This window comes from Glycine soja, chromosome 9 (genome assembly GCF_004193775.1).
Source record: "Glycine soja cultivar W05 chromosome 9, ASM419377v2, whole genome shotgun sequence".
In the NCBI taxonomy this organism is placed as follows: Eukaryota; Viridiplantae; Streptophyta; class Magnoliopsida; order Fabales; family Fabaceae; genus Glycine; species Glycine soja.
This window is the reverse complement of record NC_041010.1, coordinates 36,484,769-36,498,574: the sequence shown is the minus strand read 5'-3', so window position 1 is coordinate 36,498,574 and position 13,806 is coordinate 36,484,769. Positions and strand designations below refer to the sequence as shown.

Genomic DNA, 13,806 nt, shown 5'->3' with positions numbered 1-13,806 from the left:
GAGGACGCAGTTGATCCAACGGTTCAGATTACTTTAATTTTCTTTTGTGTAGTGTAGATTCCAGGTTTTCTTAAATAATAATAATAATAATAATGATGATAATAATAATAATAATTAAATTTTTCTTTTTACACATCAATTTATCTTATTAGAGAAAAATGGCTTTTATTTGTATTAAAAAAATAATAATCCTCGAAAAATTTAGTGCTGTCGTAACACTAAAATTAGTAGAATTATTGTAAAATGTTATACTAAATTGAAAATAATTACATGTATAAAGATCATAAACATATTTTTTAAAAATTTATATATGAAATTAATGTTTTTTTATTTGGTTTCTATAACTTATTGTATTACAATTAGGGATATTAGCAAATTGGATTGGTTTGATTTTGTGGGGAAAAATAATTTGATCTATTTTAGTCAACTAAACTAATTTGATCTATTTCAAATAGTGTCCAGAGAAAGGTTGTAAATTAGTGAAATAAACATCTCAACTAAAGCATTAATCATTCACATTTCATTGAGTCTCCTTCACATTTTACATAAATCCCTTATGAGAGAATTCTTTTCTTCTATATAAATAAAAAATAATTATAACAACTCATATAATTTGTTTAACTAATTTGTTGAACTAAATGAACTAAACTCCTTTAATTAAATAATTAATTCTAAATATTCAAGAGTGTTTTAATACACGTTTTTATAGTCTCATTTAGTACTTAAGAATTAGCAAAATCCCGTTAACCTGAGGCCAAAACACCTGAAATCTAATCTGTTGCGCATTAGTCTCCCATCCAAATCCAATATATCTGTAATCTAATCTGTTGCGCCAACAGCAGGTCATAGTTTCAAAGGTTGCAAAAAACCATTTTTACTTTTACAGCACAAACGACAAAAGTTCTCAAATTAAAATATTGGTCTGAAGATAAATTATATAAAAAAAAAATATAATTTTATAATAAAAATCAAAAGACAATTTTGTTTACCTTTTATCTCCAAATTTTTCAACAATGACTCCACATGAGGCACTCCCACTATTGAATCAATTACCTCCCATTACTTGTGTTTTGGACAGAGAATTTCAAGAATGGAAGAAATTTGAAATGTTATGAATTAAATTTCCTTTATTTCATAAATATTTTGTTTGGACGAAGTAATTTAATTTTTCTAAATTTTAAATTTTTTGTTTGAAGGAAGCAATTCAATTTTTATTACATATAAAATTTAATTTTTAAATACATATTTAAAAAGTTAAAATTTAAATATTAAATTTAGTTTTTTTACAAAAATATTAAAATTTAGTTAATAATTAAAAATAATTTTAAAATATTTAATATTTAATAATTTAGAGACCAATATTAATAACCACACCTTGTAATAGCCTATGATCTCGTTTCTTGATTAATAAAATTATTTTGGTTAAAAAATATTAATTTTTCAAATTCTTTCTAAAATAGCTCCAAGCACCAACAATTCCATCTAAGAACTCAAAATTTCATACACAAGAATCTAAGCGATGAAATATCAGTATTGATGATCGATAATAAATTTACAAATTTTATTTAACAAAAATAACAAATCCATGAGTTTAGTTGCACGAACAAATAAAGCAACAAATAACAAACTCAGAATCAAAAGTCGATGATGAAAAAATTAGCGAGAAAGCCAAAGATTGACGACAAAAGAATAAGTAAGAAAGCCAAAGATTTTGGCGAGCTCACCATAAAGTCACTGAAGGAAGTCCAATAGCACTGCAATTGTTCTGGCGAAAGGTTCGGATGGTGATCGAAGTCTCCGTCATCATGTGATGGTTGGAGTCTAGTCCACTTTTGAAAGAGTCAAGTCAGAAAGTTCCACTAGCTAAGGGATTCGCGTGATGGAGCGGAAGAGAATTTTAAATTCTTTTCTTTTTGAAGGAATTTGAATTTTTGTGTTTTAAGTTAACTAAAATACTCATTTAATTTTAAATGCTTTCTAAATGTCTTGTCCAAACGGAGAAATTTATCACATAACATTTTAATTTCTTTAAAAAAATGAATTACTTGGTTCAATTTCCACATCTAAACGCAGTTATATTCCATAATACAATGAAAGTGTAGAATGCAATAATAGGAATAGCCCTCCATGAGATACCAAGTTATGCCTCAATCATACTGAGCCCAATGTACCCAAAAATATTATACTAAACACAGTTGTATCCAAACACATACATATAGTAAAAAAAGAAAAAGTGGACCCAATAATTATCAGTAGCCATGAGTATGTTAACAATTTCAGATTACCCCATACTTTAGAAATGTTCTCCTTTCCTTTGCCTTGGTCATGTAACATTCAAATAATAGAAATTAACGCAACAAAACCACTCGATTTTCCATAAATATAATTAAAATTACTCTTATAAGATACACAAGCCTTCAGCATTGATCAAAGTGTAATGCATGCATATTAAAACAAGTTTCTTCCTTGTTTTTCCTCATCGGAACTCCGTCATTTATCACTAACCTGTACTAGAAAAATAGGAAGAAAGTAAAAGAATACACTTGAAACAACAACTACACATATCCTAGGTAATAATGGTACAAGATGAATTCTCATTTTACAGTACTCTCAGGATTTTAATAAATACAAGGATTATTTCCAGAACCTTGTTTAAACGATAATACAGTCTGTTAGTAGAAAAAGGAACTTATTATCTTCAATCAGTAAGAGTTATGTTGATCTATTCCGCTTCATATTCTGTTGATCAGATCTTCAGCAACTACAAGAATTATGCACATGCAATGAAAGAATAATGAGTCCAATTTTCAGTTTTTCAATTCCTTTCACCTGCACCTGAACAACACAGGTACTAGCAATCTTACTTCCCTCGTTTTCTAGCTTGACAATACATACTAATAAAAAGTTAGCATAGGTAACAGAAGAGGAATGAAGTTAATTTCCACAAGTATGAAAAATTATATGGGAAAATGACAATGAAGGATCTTTAAAAAACCTGGACCATGATGTAATTAAGAGGGACGAAAAACTTTTTACCACTAAATGATTAATATATTCAAAACTAAATATCATGCATTCAACCATGACCAAAATTAAGTTAAAACCCCTTTTACAAGCCTTACCCTATTAAAAAATGGAAATCACACTAGGAGAAATGATAACCCTATTTCTCACATCCTACGAAGACTTGTATAATAATCAACACCAAGGTAACAAAAAATACAATCTTCATTCTATTAGCTTAAGCATCGGCATCTACAATCATACATACTGCTGCTAGTCAATCTCGCATTCAGTATCAGATATCTTGGTATATATGTAGTACCATTTTCAATAAAAATGATTATGCAAATTACTCGGGGACAAATTGTATGGGAATAAAAATGGAAAAGCGTACCAATTTGGAGAGATGCCTATTGCCTATTTATTAAGATATAATATTTCACAATGTCATGCAGATAGATACAATCATGCAAAAGAAATATTCGCACGTAGTTCCTACCCAACAGTTGCATCACTATCTCACAAGTTCCCAGTCCTCTTTTGACATGTCATAAATTTCAACACAACCATCCTCAAACATGATCTGCAAAAGCAAAAATAAATGCATGTTCATATTTGATGACAAGTTTCATCTAAATCATGAAAATCCAACCAAAGAATTGCTTACCGAGTGTTTTCGGGAATATTTATCAAATCGTTTAATAATTCCAAACCTGTAGGATTTTAAGAATGAAAATGATCAAGGTCATAATCTAAGTCATAAACTTCATAAGACCGGGTATCACAATTAAAAAATAGACAATTTTAGCATACCTCTCATTTCCAAGTTGTTTTATCCTAATAACTTCACCAATGCAATTGTGTAAGCACTTTGGTTGGTCAACAACACGAGAACTTCCTGAAAAACCAAGTACACAAGAAAAAGGGGCATTTTATAATATAGAAGATAAATTCAAATAGGAACTGATCACAGAATTTATGCATATTTTCTTTCAGAAGGAAAATTAAATCGTATATAACTAATAAAAAAAAAAGCAGCAAGCTTACCAATTTGCAAACCTCCATTCTGATAAACCTGTCCAGACAAAAGTACACAATTAGTCAACAAGACAGATCTTCATAACTTAGTATGTAAGTACATACCAATTTCAATAAAAGTGGTTATGCAAATTACTTGGGGACTAATTGTATGGCAATAAAAATGAAAAAAAAATGACAGGATAGAATGATTGGTAGCACCTTTAAAATGGGAATGTGCATTCCCTCAAATGAAGAATGAATTCCCTCCATAAAGGAGAGCATGTCTAAAATACTATTCTCTTAGGAATCATTCTAAAATATTTTTTACCTTATACAACTTTTCAAACAAGAAATTACCCTAAGATCACAAACCCAAAATCTCAAATCAACTATACTTCTTCCACAATATTCTAAAGTAGAGCTTTCCTGTTAGAGTATAGCAGTATTGAACCTAACCAGGCATCTAAGTAGTTAGTACGTTAGCTTGTGCAGCTGTAGCCAGTGTTCACATTAGGTGCAAGACACATATGCTGAGTCAGCACAGCTGTTGTAACTGAATTCAACTGTCACTGATCTGTACCCTCCTATAAATGGAGACCTCTCTGGTAAGATTCTGTTTTGGTGAATGAATTCAGTTTCTCTTCTCTGATTCTCTATTCACTGCTAATTTTTCTCTGTTTGTTTGTTAGAGATATAAAATCATTTATGGCTTGGACATTTGGAAAGATCATCTCCCTAAAAGCTTAAGTTCGTTCATTGGTGCTCCAATTCTTCATAATTTTGACTTTCAGCCCAAGGTAAAGAAGCATGTGCATTATTCATATTATAAGTCCAATGGGATCATGCAAGAAGGGATGCGCTTCTTGACACTTATTAAAACATTCATCAGCCTTTAATAGCATAAGCTTTTAGGATTGTGTTTGTTTCAAGGTATCAAGAAGGATTCCAAGAAAAGTAAACTTGGGAATATCACATTTGTATGTTTAGTACAAGTTTTGAAAAAACAATCCCAAGAATTGTTGATTCCCAGAATATATATTACATATATAATATAATGTTCATACTTGTCATACTTCTTATTCCCATGGTGAAAGGTGGGTAATGGAAGTTACTTTCAGCAATAACTACCTATCCCCAATCTATTTTGCCACATTTCTTTTTCCACTTTTATTTTTTCAATTTTTAATAAAATATTTTTTTAAATTACCTAATGCCAACTAAATGGAGAAATGGTCTCCGACATTTCAAATAGTGCATAATAGCAGAGCACGCTACAGAGGTCACCGTAGTGAAGCAATTTAGTGTAGTGGCCATAACCAATCAAATAGAGGGCTGAAAAGTGGATAGCAGCACTACGTGTTGATTCCAAAACAGCCCTTTGAATAGAGAAGTCTTCTTTATGAGGCTATTTTTGGGATTTTGATAGGATCCGGCAATCAACAATAGGGAAGAGTCCTTTCCAGGTCTACACCCGGAGGCCCAAAACTCTTAAGCCCAACATGCCTAAGGGCAGAAATTAGAAGTTAAGGGGAAGGTTGTTATAGAGAGAGAAAGTGGTTGTGAAAATGAAAAAAACTTGGATTTAGAAGATGATGATTGATGATTCCTATCTAGGATAGTTGTATTCTACTTTTGTTCGTATTTATTTTTTTGTTCAAGACACATGGATTTTTAATTTTTGACAGCACACATATGGCTTTTTATTGTTAATTATGAACATTGTGAATTTTGGGTAACTTTAATCATTCTTGAGAATTTGTACATAATTGTCAAACTCTCGAGTTAACTCTTAAACTTTTACAATTTTAAGTCTACATAGTCAAAAAAGGGGTTAACTCTCGATTAAACATTTTTTTGGGTAAACTCTAGTATAAACTCATGTAAACTCACATAAACTCCCAAGTGTAGCGAGCCTACGAGTTTGAAATGAACTATAACTCTTACCACCATGGACCCCACAATGACTGTTTTACCATGACTCAAAATTTGAAGAAATTAATGTCACAAATAGGTATTAACAAGGCACCAAGGATTACATGCTCACATATAAGAGGTCAAATCACCTTGAAGTGATTGGCTACTCAGATCCAAACTATGTTGGGTGCATGAACTCAAGGAAGTCTACATTTGGGTACATCTTTCTTTTGGCTGGCGGAGTGGTATCACGGAAAAGTGCAAAACAATCCATGATTGCCACTTCTACCATGAAGGCTGAGTTTGTGGCATGCTTTAAGGCCACAATTCAAGCATTGTGGTTGCAGAACTTTACTTTAGGGTTTGGAATTGTTGACAATATAGCCAAAACGCTGAGGATTTATTGTGATAACTCCACAACTATCTTCTTCTCTAAGAATGACAAATACTTGAAAGGAGCAAAACACGTGGGTTTGAAATATTTGTCAATTAAAGAAAAGCAGAAACATAAAGTGTCAATTGAGCATATTGGTACAAACTTAATGATAGCGGATCCATTAACTAAGGTTTACCACCAAAGATATTCATTGGCCATGCTGAAAGGATGGATATTATGGATAAGTCCTTGTTTATGATTTAATGTAATGTATATATATACATTATAGTTGGAATGCTCGTATTGTATGACACTTGTGAATTCAATTATAGTTGTGTTTTTGTTTGTTATGTCATTCACATTATATGGTATACATTATGGTTTGAGTGAGATGACAAAATGTGTCTTAGAAAGGATATTAAAGACACATATTACAGTATTAATTAAAGTTGAATTGAATTGAATGATTTGTGATACATGGAAGGATCCAAGTTGTTTGGATAACTTGCAACCGCCATGATTCAATCATTTTAATTCAATTAAGGAGGGTGACTTGTAATTTCAATGTATGATGTGTACTTATAGTTTAATGTTGAATCTTCAAGTCATCACATGAGCCAAGTGGGAGAATGTTAGATTATTTAATCTAATAATGACCCATGTAATTATGGAATGACTTTAATGAAAAGATGCCTAATGTGATGGTTGTTAGACTTGAAATTATATTAAAGTCATTGGGGGTTATTTTTAAGTTATTAAAATAAGTCCTCTCTTCACACTTCATTAAGGTTAATTTTGGCATTAAAGAAAAGAGATTTGAAAAAGGAGATAAATTCTCTCTCTCCTTAACACATTCTAAGACATTTCATTCCCCAACTTGATAGAGGGTATTATTATTAGCATGATTAACTCAAAATTTGCCCCCATCATTTCCTTTTATTTTGTACAGATTTATTCCCCTTGTAATTAGGACAGATTTGTTTCCCTATAAAACCCTAGGTTAGCCTAGAATCAGCCTATGTATATTAATGTTTTAGTTGTTCTATTAATTGATTCAGAAATAATTTTCAAAACTCCACCTTTGCTCTTTCAAGTCAATAAAGGTTACCCATTAAATAGGATGTGAGCAAGTCAATACATAGGTCTGCTTTTGTGGAGATTTTCATATTTTTTATGTATATTGTGCATCCAACTCACTGTCAATACATTTAAAGTTTATGGCTTTATCTTATATTCACTGTAATTAATTTAAATTATATGGAGTTTAACGATTTTTTAATGTGTTTTTGAAAAAGAATTAACTTTATTTTTTTCCTGTTCCATTAGTCTTTCACTCTGGCATACCAAACATAGGAATATAATCAAATTATTAATCATTTATAACCATACAAAAATATGACAAGCTGATGATCACTCCATTGCTTTCCCATTCTCATTCCCAATGGGAATCATTCTAGCAATAAAGCAAAGCAGAATTTATAAAGAGAAACTGAATGCAAATAATAACAAAATTTAAGTTAGATACTAGTTACATCAAAGTCCACATGCCAATATTAAAGGAATCAATAGAGAAGCAATAAGGTAAGTACTTAATAAACATAATGGCTCAATAAGAACATTCAGAATTTGTACGTGAAAAACATTACAGTATTCCGTTTGAAATTTAGAGTAAAAAATGAAACAGGTTGAGGCTGGTGTAAGAACACAATCTATTCATCCTACCAAAGCATATAAAACAATGCCCTAACAATTCAATCACTACATTTACGGGGCTTGTGTAGTGGTCAAACTCATCATTATTCAATCCTGTGACCCTCCACCCCCAATCTTTTTACAAAAATACTGGAGTTTGTTCTTTTAAGATTTTTTTTAATGTAAAATGGAATATAACGCCTACTAATAAATTTCCAACATAATAAACAGTGATAGACAGAAACACAAATTAATACCCAAAAATAAACAATAGGTATAGTGGAAAAATAAACAAATGGAATATATTTCTTTATAACCATAATAGAAAGATGCTGAAATTCAATTTATTTAGTACTTTGTTATTATTCAAGAGTCTTGGATCATGGAGATTAGAGAGAGTATATCTACTCAAGTTAGAATGGCTATTTTTTACGAGAATTTTTACGAGAAGATGAAGCCACCTGATATGCCACTAATTTTAATGTAGCATCAGAAGAAAGTTTAGGCTTGGTAGGTCGGACACCCAACTTACGCCTACACTCAGCAGCACCACAGTGGCAATCTTGATCTGCACCAAATTGAACAAACCTGCTACGTAGTTAGAAACATAGAATAGCCAGCCAGTCATGCTAGCATAATTACGGAGAGACCAACAACTCCAAAACTTTCCGGAGGCATAAATATCTATACAGAATATATAGTTCAACAGAAAGGGTGTAAGCAAAGAAACAGGAAAGTGTTCATACTGGTAATCATAAGTCAGATGCTCGCCCTTTTGTATGTCACTAGTTGCAAATATGCCAATTCTTGTTTCACCATCAATTATCCTTAAAATGGAAAAAAAGAAAATGCACTTGTTAGAAGAAGGTCCTAACTCCTCTATTAAACCATGTTTGGATAAAATACCAAATATTGCTACAAACATCATATGAATAAAACAATTAGTAGTCAACCATTTCTGCATCTCAGTATTGGGGCAGCAGCTATGATTGATGTATCTTGATTTGTTTCCCTTATATGTGGCATCTATCACCATATCTCGGTTGATTTCACATAAGTAGAAGTTTGTTTCCCCACGATGTTTCATGTTCCAAAGCCTTTCCTCACATGTTTTGTCATCAATGACTGTAGAGAAAGGCAACACTTCTAAGTCGTAAGTAGCTTTTATAATAATAATAAAAAAAAAAACCTCAGGAAACAATTCACTATAACCTTCTCCAACATATTCAATGACAAACTCCCCAAGCTTGATATCTTCATCCGCCACAATTCCAGAACCACATTTCTCAGTCTACAGAAATAAATATATTGCTCGGCATTTTAAGCGAAGAATATCAAAAGAGAAATGCAAGTAATTACAAATTCAAATAAGCTAGAATATAATATGAGCACACATCTATCTATGTGCAGAAAAAAAAAAGGTATTGGGATGACAGAAAAGTGGTGGAGATAAAGGGGAAAAATGAGGACATTCAATTAAGAAAGGAATATAATTATTAATTTCCAAAATCTCAAATTTACTTTTACGACTAAAGATTTTATTAGTTTGTTTAGCAAAAATGAATAGAATAAAGACTAAAGAACTTTCAAGACCAAAAAAAAGAAAAGGAAAATACCTCCTGTAAGTAAGGATACACACTGCAATATAAACACAAATTAAAATGGAAAACGAAAAGAGTAGCTAAACTAGATAACCATATGCCCAATACATGCACATGCAAACATTACCTTGACAAGGTTTGAAGACCTCTAAACAGAATCAAGATTTTGCAATTAAAAGAAAATACAAGAATAACTTAAGAGTTAAGAGAACTATATTAAAACAAACCTGGAAAAAATCCTGAGCCAGAAATTTATACCTTGACTAATTTCATCTTTTTCACAGGACGATTCTGAAATGGTTTGTTGAGACAGGAGCTCCCACATTTACAGCCTGATGAACAGCTAGACAGAAGCATTCTACAGGAACAGTCAACATAATAAATGAATATGACTCAAAATTAAGTTGACTTTGCATCTGTAATATTATATATTACATAACAAACAAGTAGAGAGATTATGTGATAAACAGTAAAACAGTCTATTCTAGGTGCACCAGCAAAATCTAGAAACAATAACAATTTGAGGTAATGAGCCTTTCAGCCATGGAACAAGTTTGCACATTTTGTTAAACTTATGGAACCAAAACCAATCAAAGCTACACCATCCCATTCTTTGGTGGTTTTGTGGGGTTTGAGGAATTTCACATGCTTTCTATGTCATGCTCTGCTTGGGAAACAATCATTATCGGGGTTCAGGTCAGGCAACAATGAGAATAAACAGCAATACCAATAGTGACCATATGATAAATTGGATATGCTTAAGCAGAACTTAATTAACCACACACTATATAACACATTGAAACACAAGTACTCAGACAGACACCAAAATTAACATTCTGAAGAAAGAAATAATGATTTTGGATGGTTGGCTGGCGGCTGACAATAAACTTTATAAATTTTATAAATAATAGAAATTAAGGTATATTCAGGGACATTACTTAAGATGGGATTCAGCACGTCCTAGAAATGAGAATAAAATAAACACATGAAAATTGCCATAAATAAAGCACATACAAATGGATACTTACCCACAGTGGCAATCTCTACCACATACACTAGTAGATCCAGGGGAAGGAGTACATGAACAGAATATGCCATCATCATCAAATCGGGATCTCTTGACCTTCTTAGTGAGATATATATCTAAACAAACAAAAATAGAAGATTATTTAAAACTATGCACCATCTAAACAGAAACTAAGAATAACAGGATTAAATACTTCAGAAGCAATGAGGAAATTACAAACAACTGAAGATTTCAGTTATTATACAAATTCACTCATAAATCAAGGATTATACTGCTCTACATGAGAGATACACAGTTATTGTGAACATTTCAAAACATTATGAAGGATTACTGCGTTTTATATAGGTGTACTGCATTGGCTTTGATTTATTAAACCAATCTGGAAGTTCAAAGTCTACAGGTTCTCCAAGCTCCTTCCCTAACTTGTTGAATACAGATCCAAAATGAGTCTGCTCAGGATTCTGTTAAAGAGAAAAAGAAAGGAACTCAATCAACAGACCAAATGCAATTCAAAAGGCTAAGCAAGAGACTACAACAACATATATTCTATAAGAAGTAAAATTGATAAGGAAACCCATCAAAACCAAAATAAATTGTTTGATTAAAAAAGCCATCATCTTAACTTAAAAAGACCAAATTAAGAGAAATATGCAGCAAGAATAAAGCAAATGAAGTAGGAGATGCTTTATAAAACTTCAGTTATAATTTATAAATAGTATCCACAAGAAAACAATGCTAGCAATTCTCAAAAGAAAAAAGAAGTGTAACACAGAACAATGCTGGCAATTCATGTTAACTAATTTCTATGCACCTGGCCAATTCCAACATTATCACATTGCAATATTTTATAGAACTGAAGAGAAGGACTAGTCAAAGGTTACTCTATAACACCAAACAACCTTTTTCATGGCAGGCATGAAATCTGAGAGAGTACAGGATATTCCTATGTGATCAGCTTGTATCTCAGTTTCTCAATAGAAGCTCAAACCATAAAGCGGACATTGAAAATCAATACCACATACAAGACTTACTTGATTCCTTCAAAGGCATACTTTGCCTACAACATAAAGAAAAATTTATCAGATTTAAGCAAAAAGGCGTCAAAAATGTATCCTCAAGTTAAAGTTCCAAAATCAATAAATCAAAATTAGCATCCTCAATCAGATACAGACATAAATAGATTTTCACACATATGTTAGTGCTATGGCAAACAGAAATTAGACAGGATGAGCAGCAGAAAGATGGTTCAATACTTGTTCCTTTTAGACTGTCGAGCAAAGTCAGAAATTGAAAAACAATTAATACAAAATGGATGGTTCAATAAAAAACTGCAAAATGAAATTTAGAAAAATATAAAATCAATTTATCTGCAAACACAAACATGTAAAGCAGATTCCTAACAATCCTACACTATCCTGGTGCCAACTTTATTTTTTTTAGATTCATACTGAGTTATGCCTTCTTAATCTGCAAAGGGAACTCATGGTGTTGTAATAAATAATATAAAACGAACAGTTAAACATAATTTCTTTTTAAGTCTTTGTAACTGTGTTGCATTTGACAAGTCCTACTCTTATAAAGCCAGTTGCTCCAAAAACCACCAAATAAAACGAGTGTTTGACCCCCTTTATAGCCCCTACTCACTCACTTTCCATTTGTATGGAAGGCAAAGAGAATATAAGAGGGGAAAAAGGTTCTGAAATTTTTAAATTAAAATGAGAGAAACTAAAATGAAATCCTACATTCACAAATCACAATTCTCAAAAGAAAAAAATTAATTACATAATTGAAAAATTCAAACTTTTTGCCCCCTGGTTTTCACAAAATCACAATTGAAATCCTACATTAAACAAATCACTGTCCCCCCCCCCCCCCCCCTCACTCTCCTACTTCGCCCTTCACACAAACAAGAGAAAATTCATATAAGAAGAAGAAAAATCCTCAACCCGTTTTCTCTGCCAGGACTTAAACACAACACGGAGTGAGAAAAGCAGTGAAGGGGCGAGAATTATAAATTAAACAGAGAAGAAGAAGAAGACGCAACAACACACACACACAGCGTTAGTAAAAGAAACAATTTTGGCGAAAACCCATGAAAGATTGTAACAAATGCTAGTGGGAACAGTGAAGAAACATGAGAATCACAAAAGGGTTGGAATGGAATAAGCGAATCCAAGAGGGAATTGTAGAAGCAGAACAAGTACAGTGAGAGAGAGGGGCAAAATGGGAATATGCAAAATCCAAGAAAAGAAGAGAGAGATGAGAGAACCTAAAATGGGGATGAAGAAGAACACAGTAAGCGATTAAATGGAAGCGACGGTGAACGTATTTATATAACAATCTCAAAAAAAAAAAAAAAAACGTCGAGTGCCGTTCGTTGGTTGAATCTCAGATGATGCTTTTTGACTTCAAAAGTTCAAATTACATCTGATTCAGAACTTCTTCACAATAGATCTTTCTTATTTTTTTACATATTTAATTAATACTTCATATTATTATAATTATAATATTTAATAGGCTTAAATATTTTTTTAATCCTTTTAGTTTATCATTTTTCATTTTTGTTCCGCTAATTAATTTTTTTTACTTAGTTTTTACAAAATATATTTGTTGTATTTTTTATCTTAAAATATTTTAGATAATTTTTTATACTGTTTAAAACACTTTTTTATTATTCAAAATATGATTTAAAGTATTTTAAAAATAAAAAAATTACAAGAATTAAAATAAATAAATAAAAGAAAATCAAAAAAGCATGACAGAGAACATTTAAGTCTATTTAATAATTATAGAGTAACTATATATTGAAAGGAATGGTAGGAAATTTAAATTTAATACAAACTATTTTATTTTATTTGAGAAAAAAAATATATTGAAAGGAATTTGGTTTAGATTTAGGAGGTAAATAAAATAAATAGGTAGGAAAACAGTGGCTTGGGACCACCGATCAAATTCAAAATTATCGATGCCAGGAGAGAAATCACCACCTTATTCTGGTAATAAGACCAACTTGCAAGTAGGGGCCAGTGTGTACTGTAGTGTGTATAGATCCCATCATATAAAAATTATATTTTTATCCAAACAAAATAAGTTTAATATCATTAGTGTTATAAATAAATCATCATATTGGTCTTGTTAGATAGTACTTCTTACAATCAATTTTTAGATTTTAA

At 31.3% G+C, this 13,806-nt stretch overlaps 1 protein-coding gene across 5 annotated transcripts; it reads right to left on the bottom strand.

Annotated features, from left to right (window-relative positions):
* Nucleotides 1-2,348: 2,348 nt before the first annotated feature.
* LOC114368649 (histone-lysine N-methyltransferase ASHH3-like) lies at nucleotides 2,349-13,040 on the bottom strand. Of its 5 annotated transcripts, none has more exons than XM_028325864.1 (14): nucleotides 12,903-13,040; nucleotides 11,533-11,690; nucleotides 10,965-11,094; nucleotides 10,635-10,749; nucleotides 9,865-9,964; nucleotides 9,218-9,296; nucleotides 8,959-9,130; nucleotides 8,752-8,832; nucleotides 8,467-8,593; nucleotides 4,051-4,078; nucleotides 3,817-3,901; nucleotides 3,671-3,716; nucleotides 3,503-3,586; nucleotides 2,349-2,835 (listed from the first exon to the last, which is right to left on the bottom strand). In XM_028325864.1, exons 2-13 carry the CDS (start codon nucleotides 11,548-11,550, stop codon nucleotides 3,518-3,520), a joined length of 1,050 nt encoding a protein of 349 aa, XP_028181665.1. In that variant the 5' UTR covers nucleotides 11,551-11,690; nucleotides 12,903-13,040; the 3' UTR covers nucleotides 2,349-2,835; nucleotides 3,503-3,517. The 5 variants fall into 5 exon arrangements, with proteins under 5 accessions (XP_028181665.1, XP_028181667.1, XP_028181668.1 ...); XM_028325866.1 differs by having other exon boundaries at nucleotides 2,349-2,761; XM_028325867.1 differs by having other exon boundaries at nucleotides 2,349-2,505.
* Nucleotides 13,041-13,806: the final 766 nt, after the last annotated feature.

Excerpts from the sequence above, each read along its gene's own strand:
- LOC114368649 (XM_028325864.1), bottom strand. Across the intron at positions 10,750-10,964 it reads GTACACCTATATAAAACGCA|ATATATATCTCACTAAGAAG; the intron begins GTAATCCTTCAT and ends TTGTTTGTTTAG. Across the intron at positions 9,965-10,634 it reads GGTAGAGATTGCCACTGTGG|AATGCTTCTGTCTAGCTGTT; the intron begins GTAAGTATCCAT and ends CTGTTCCTGTAG.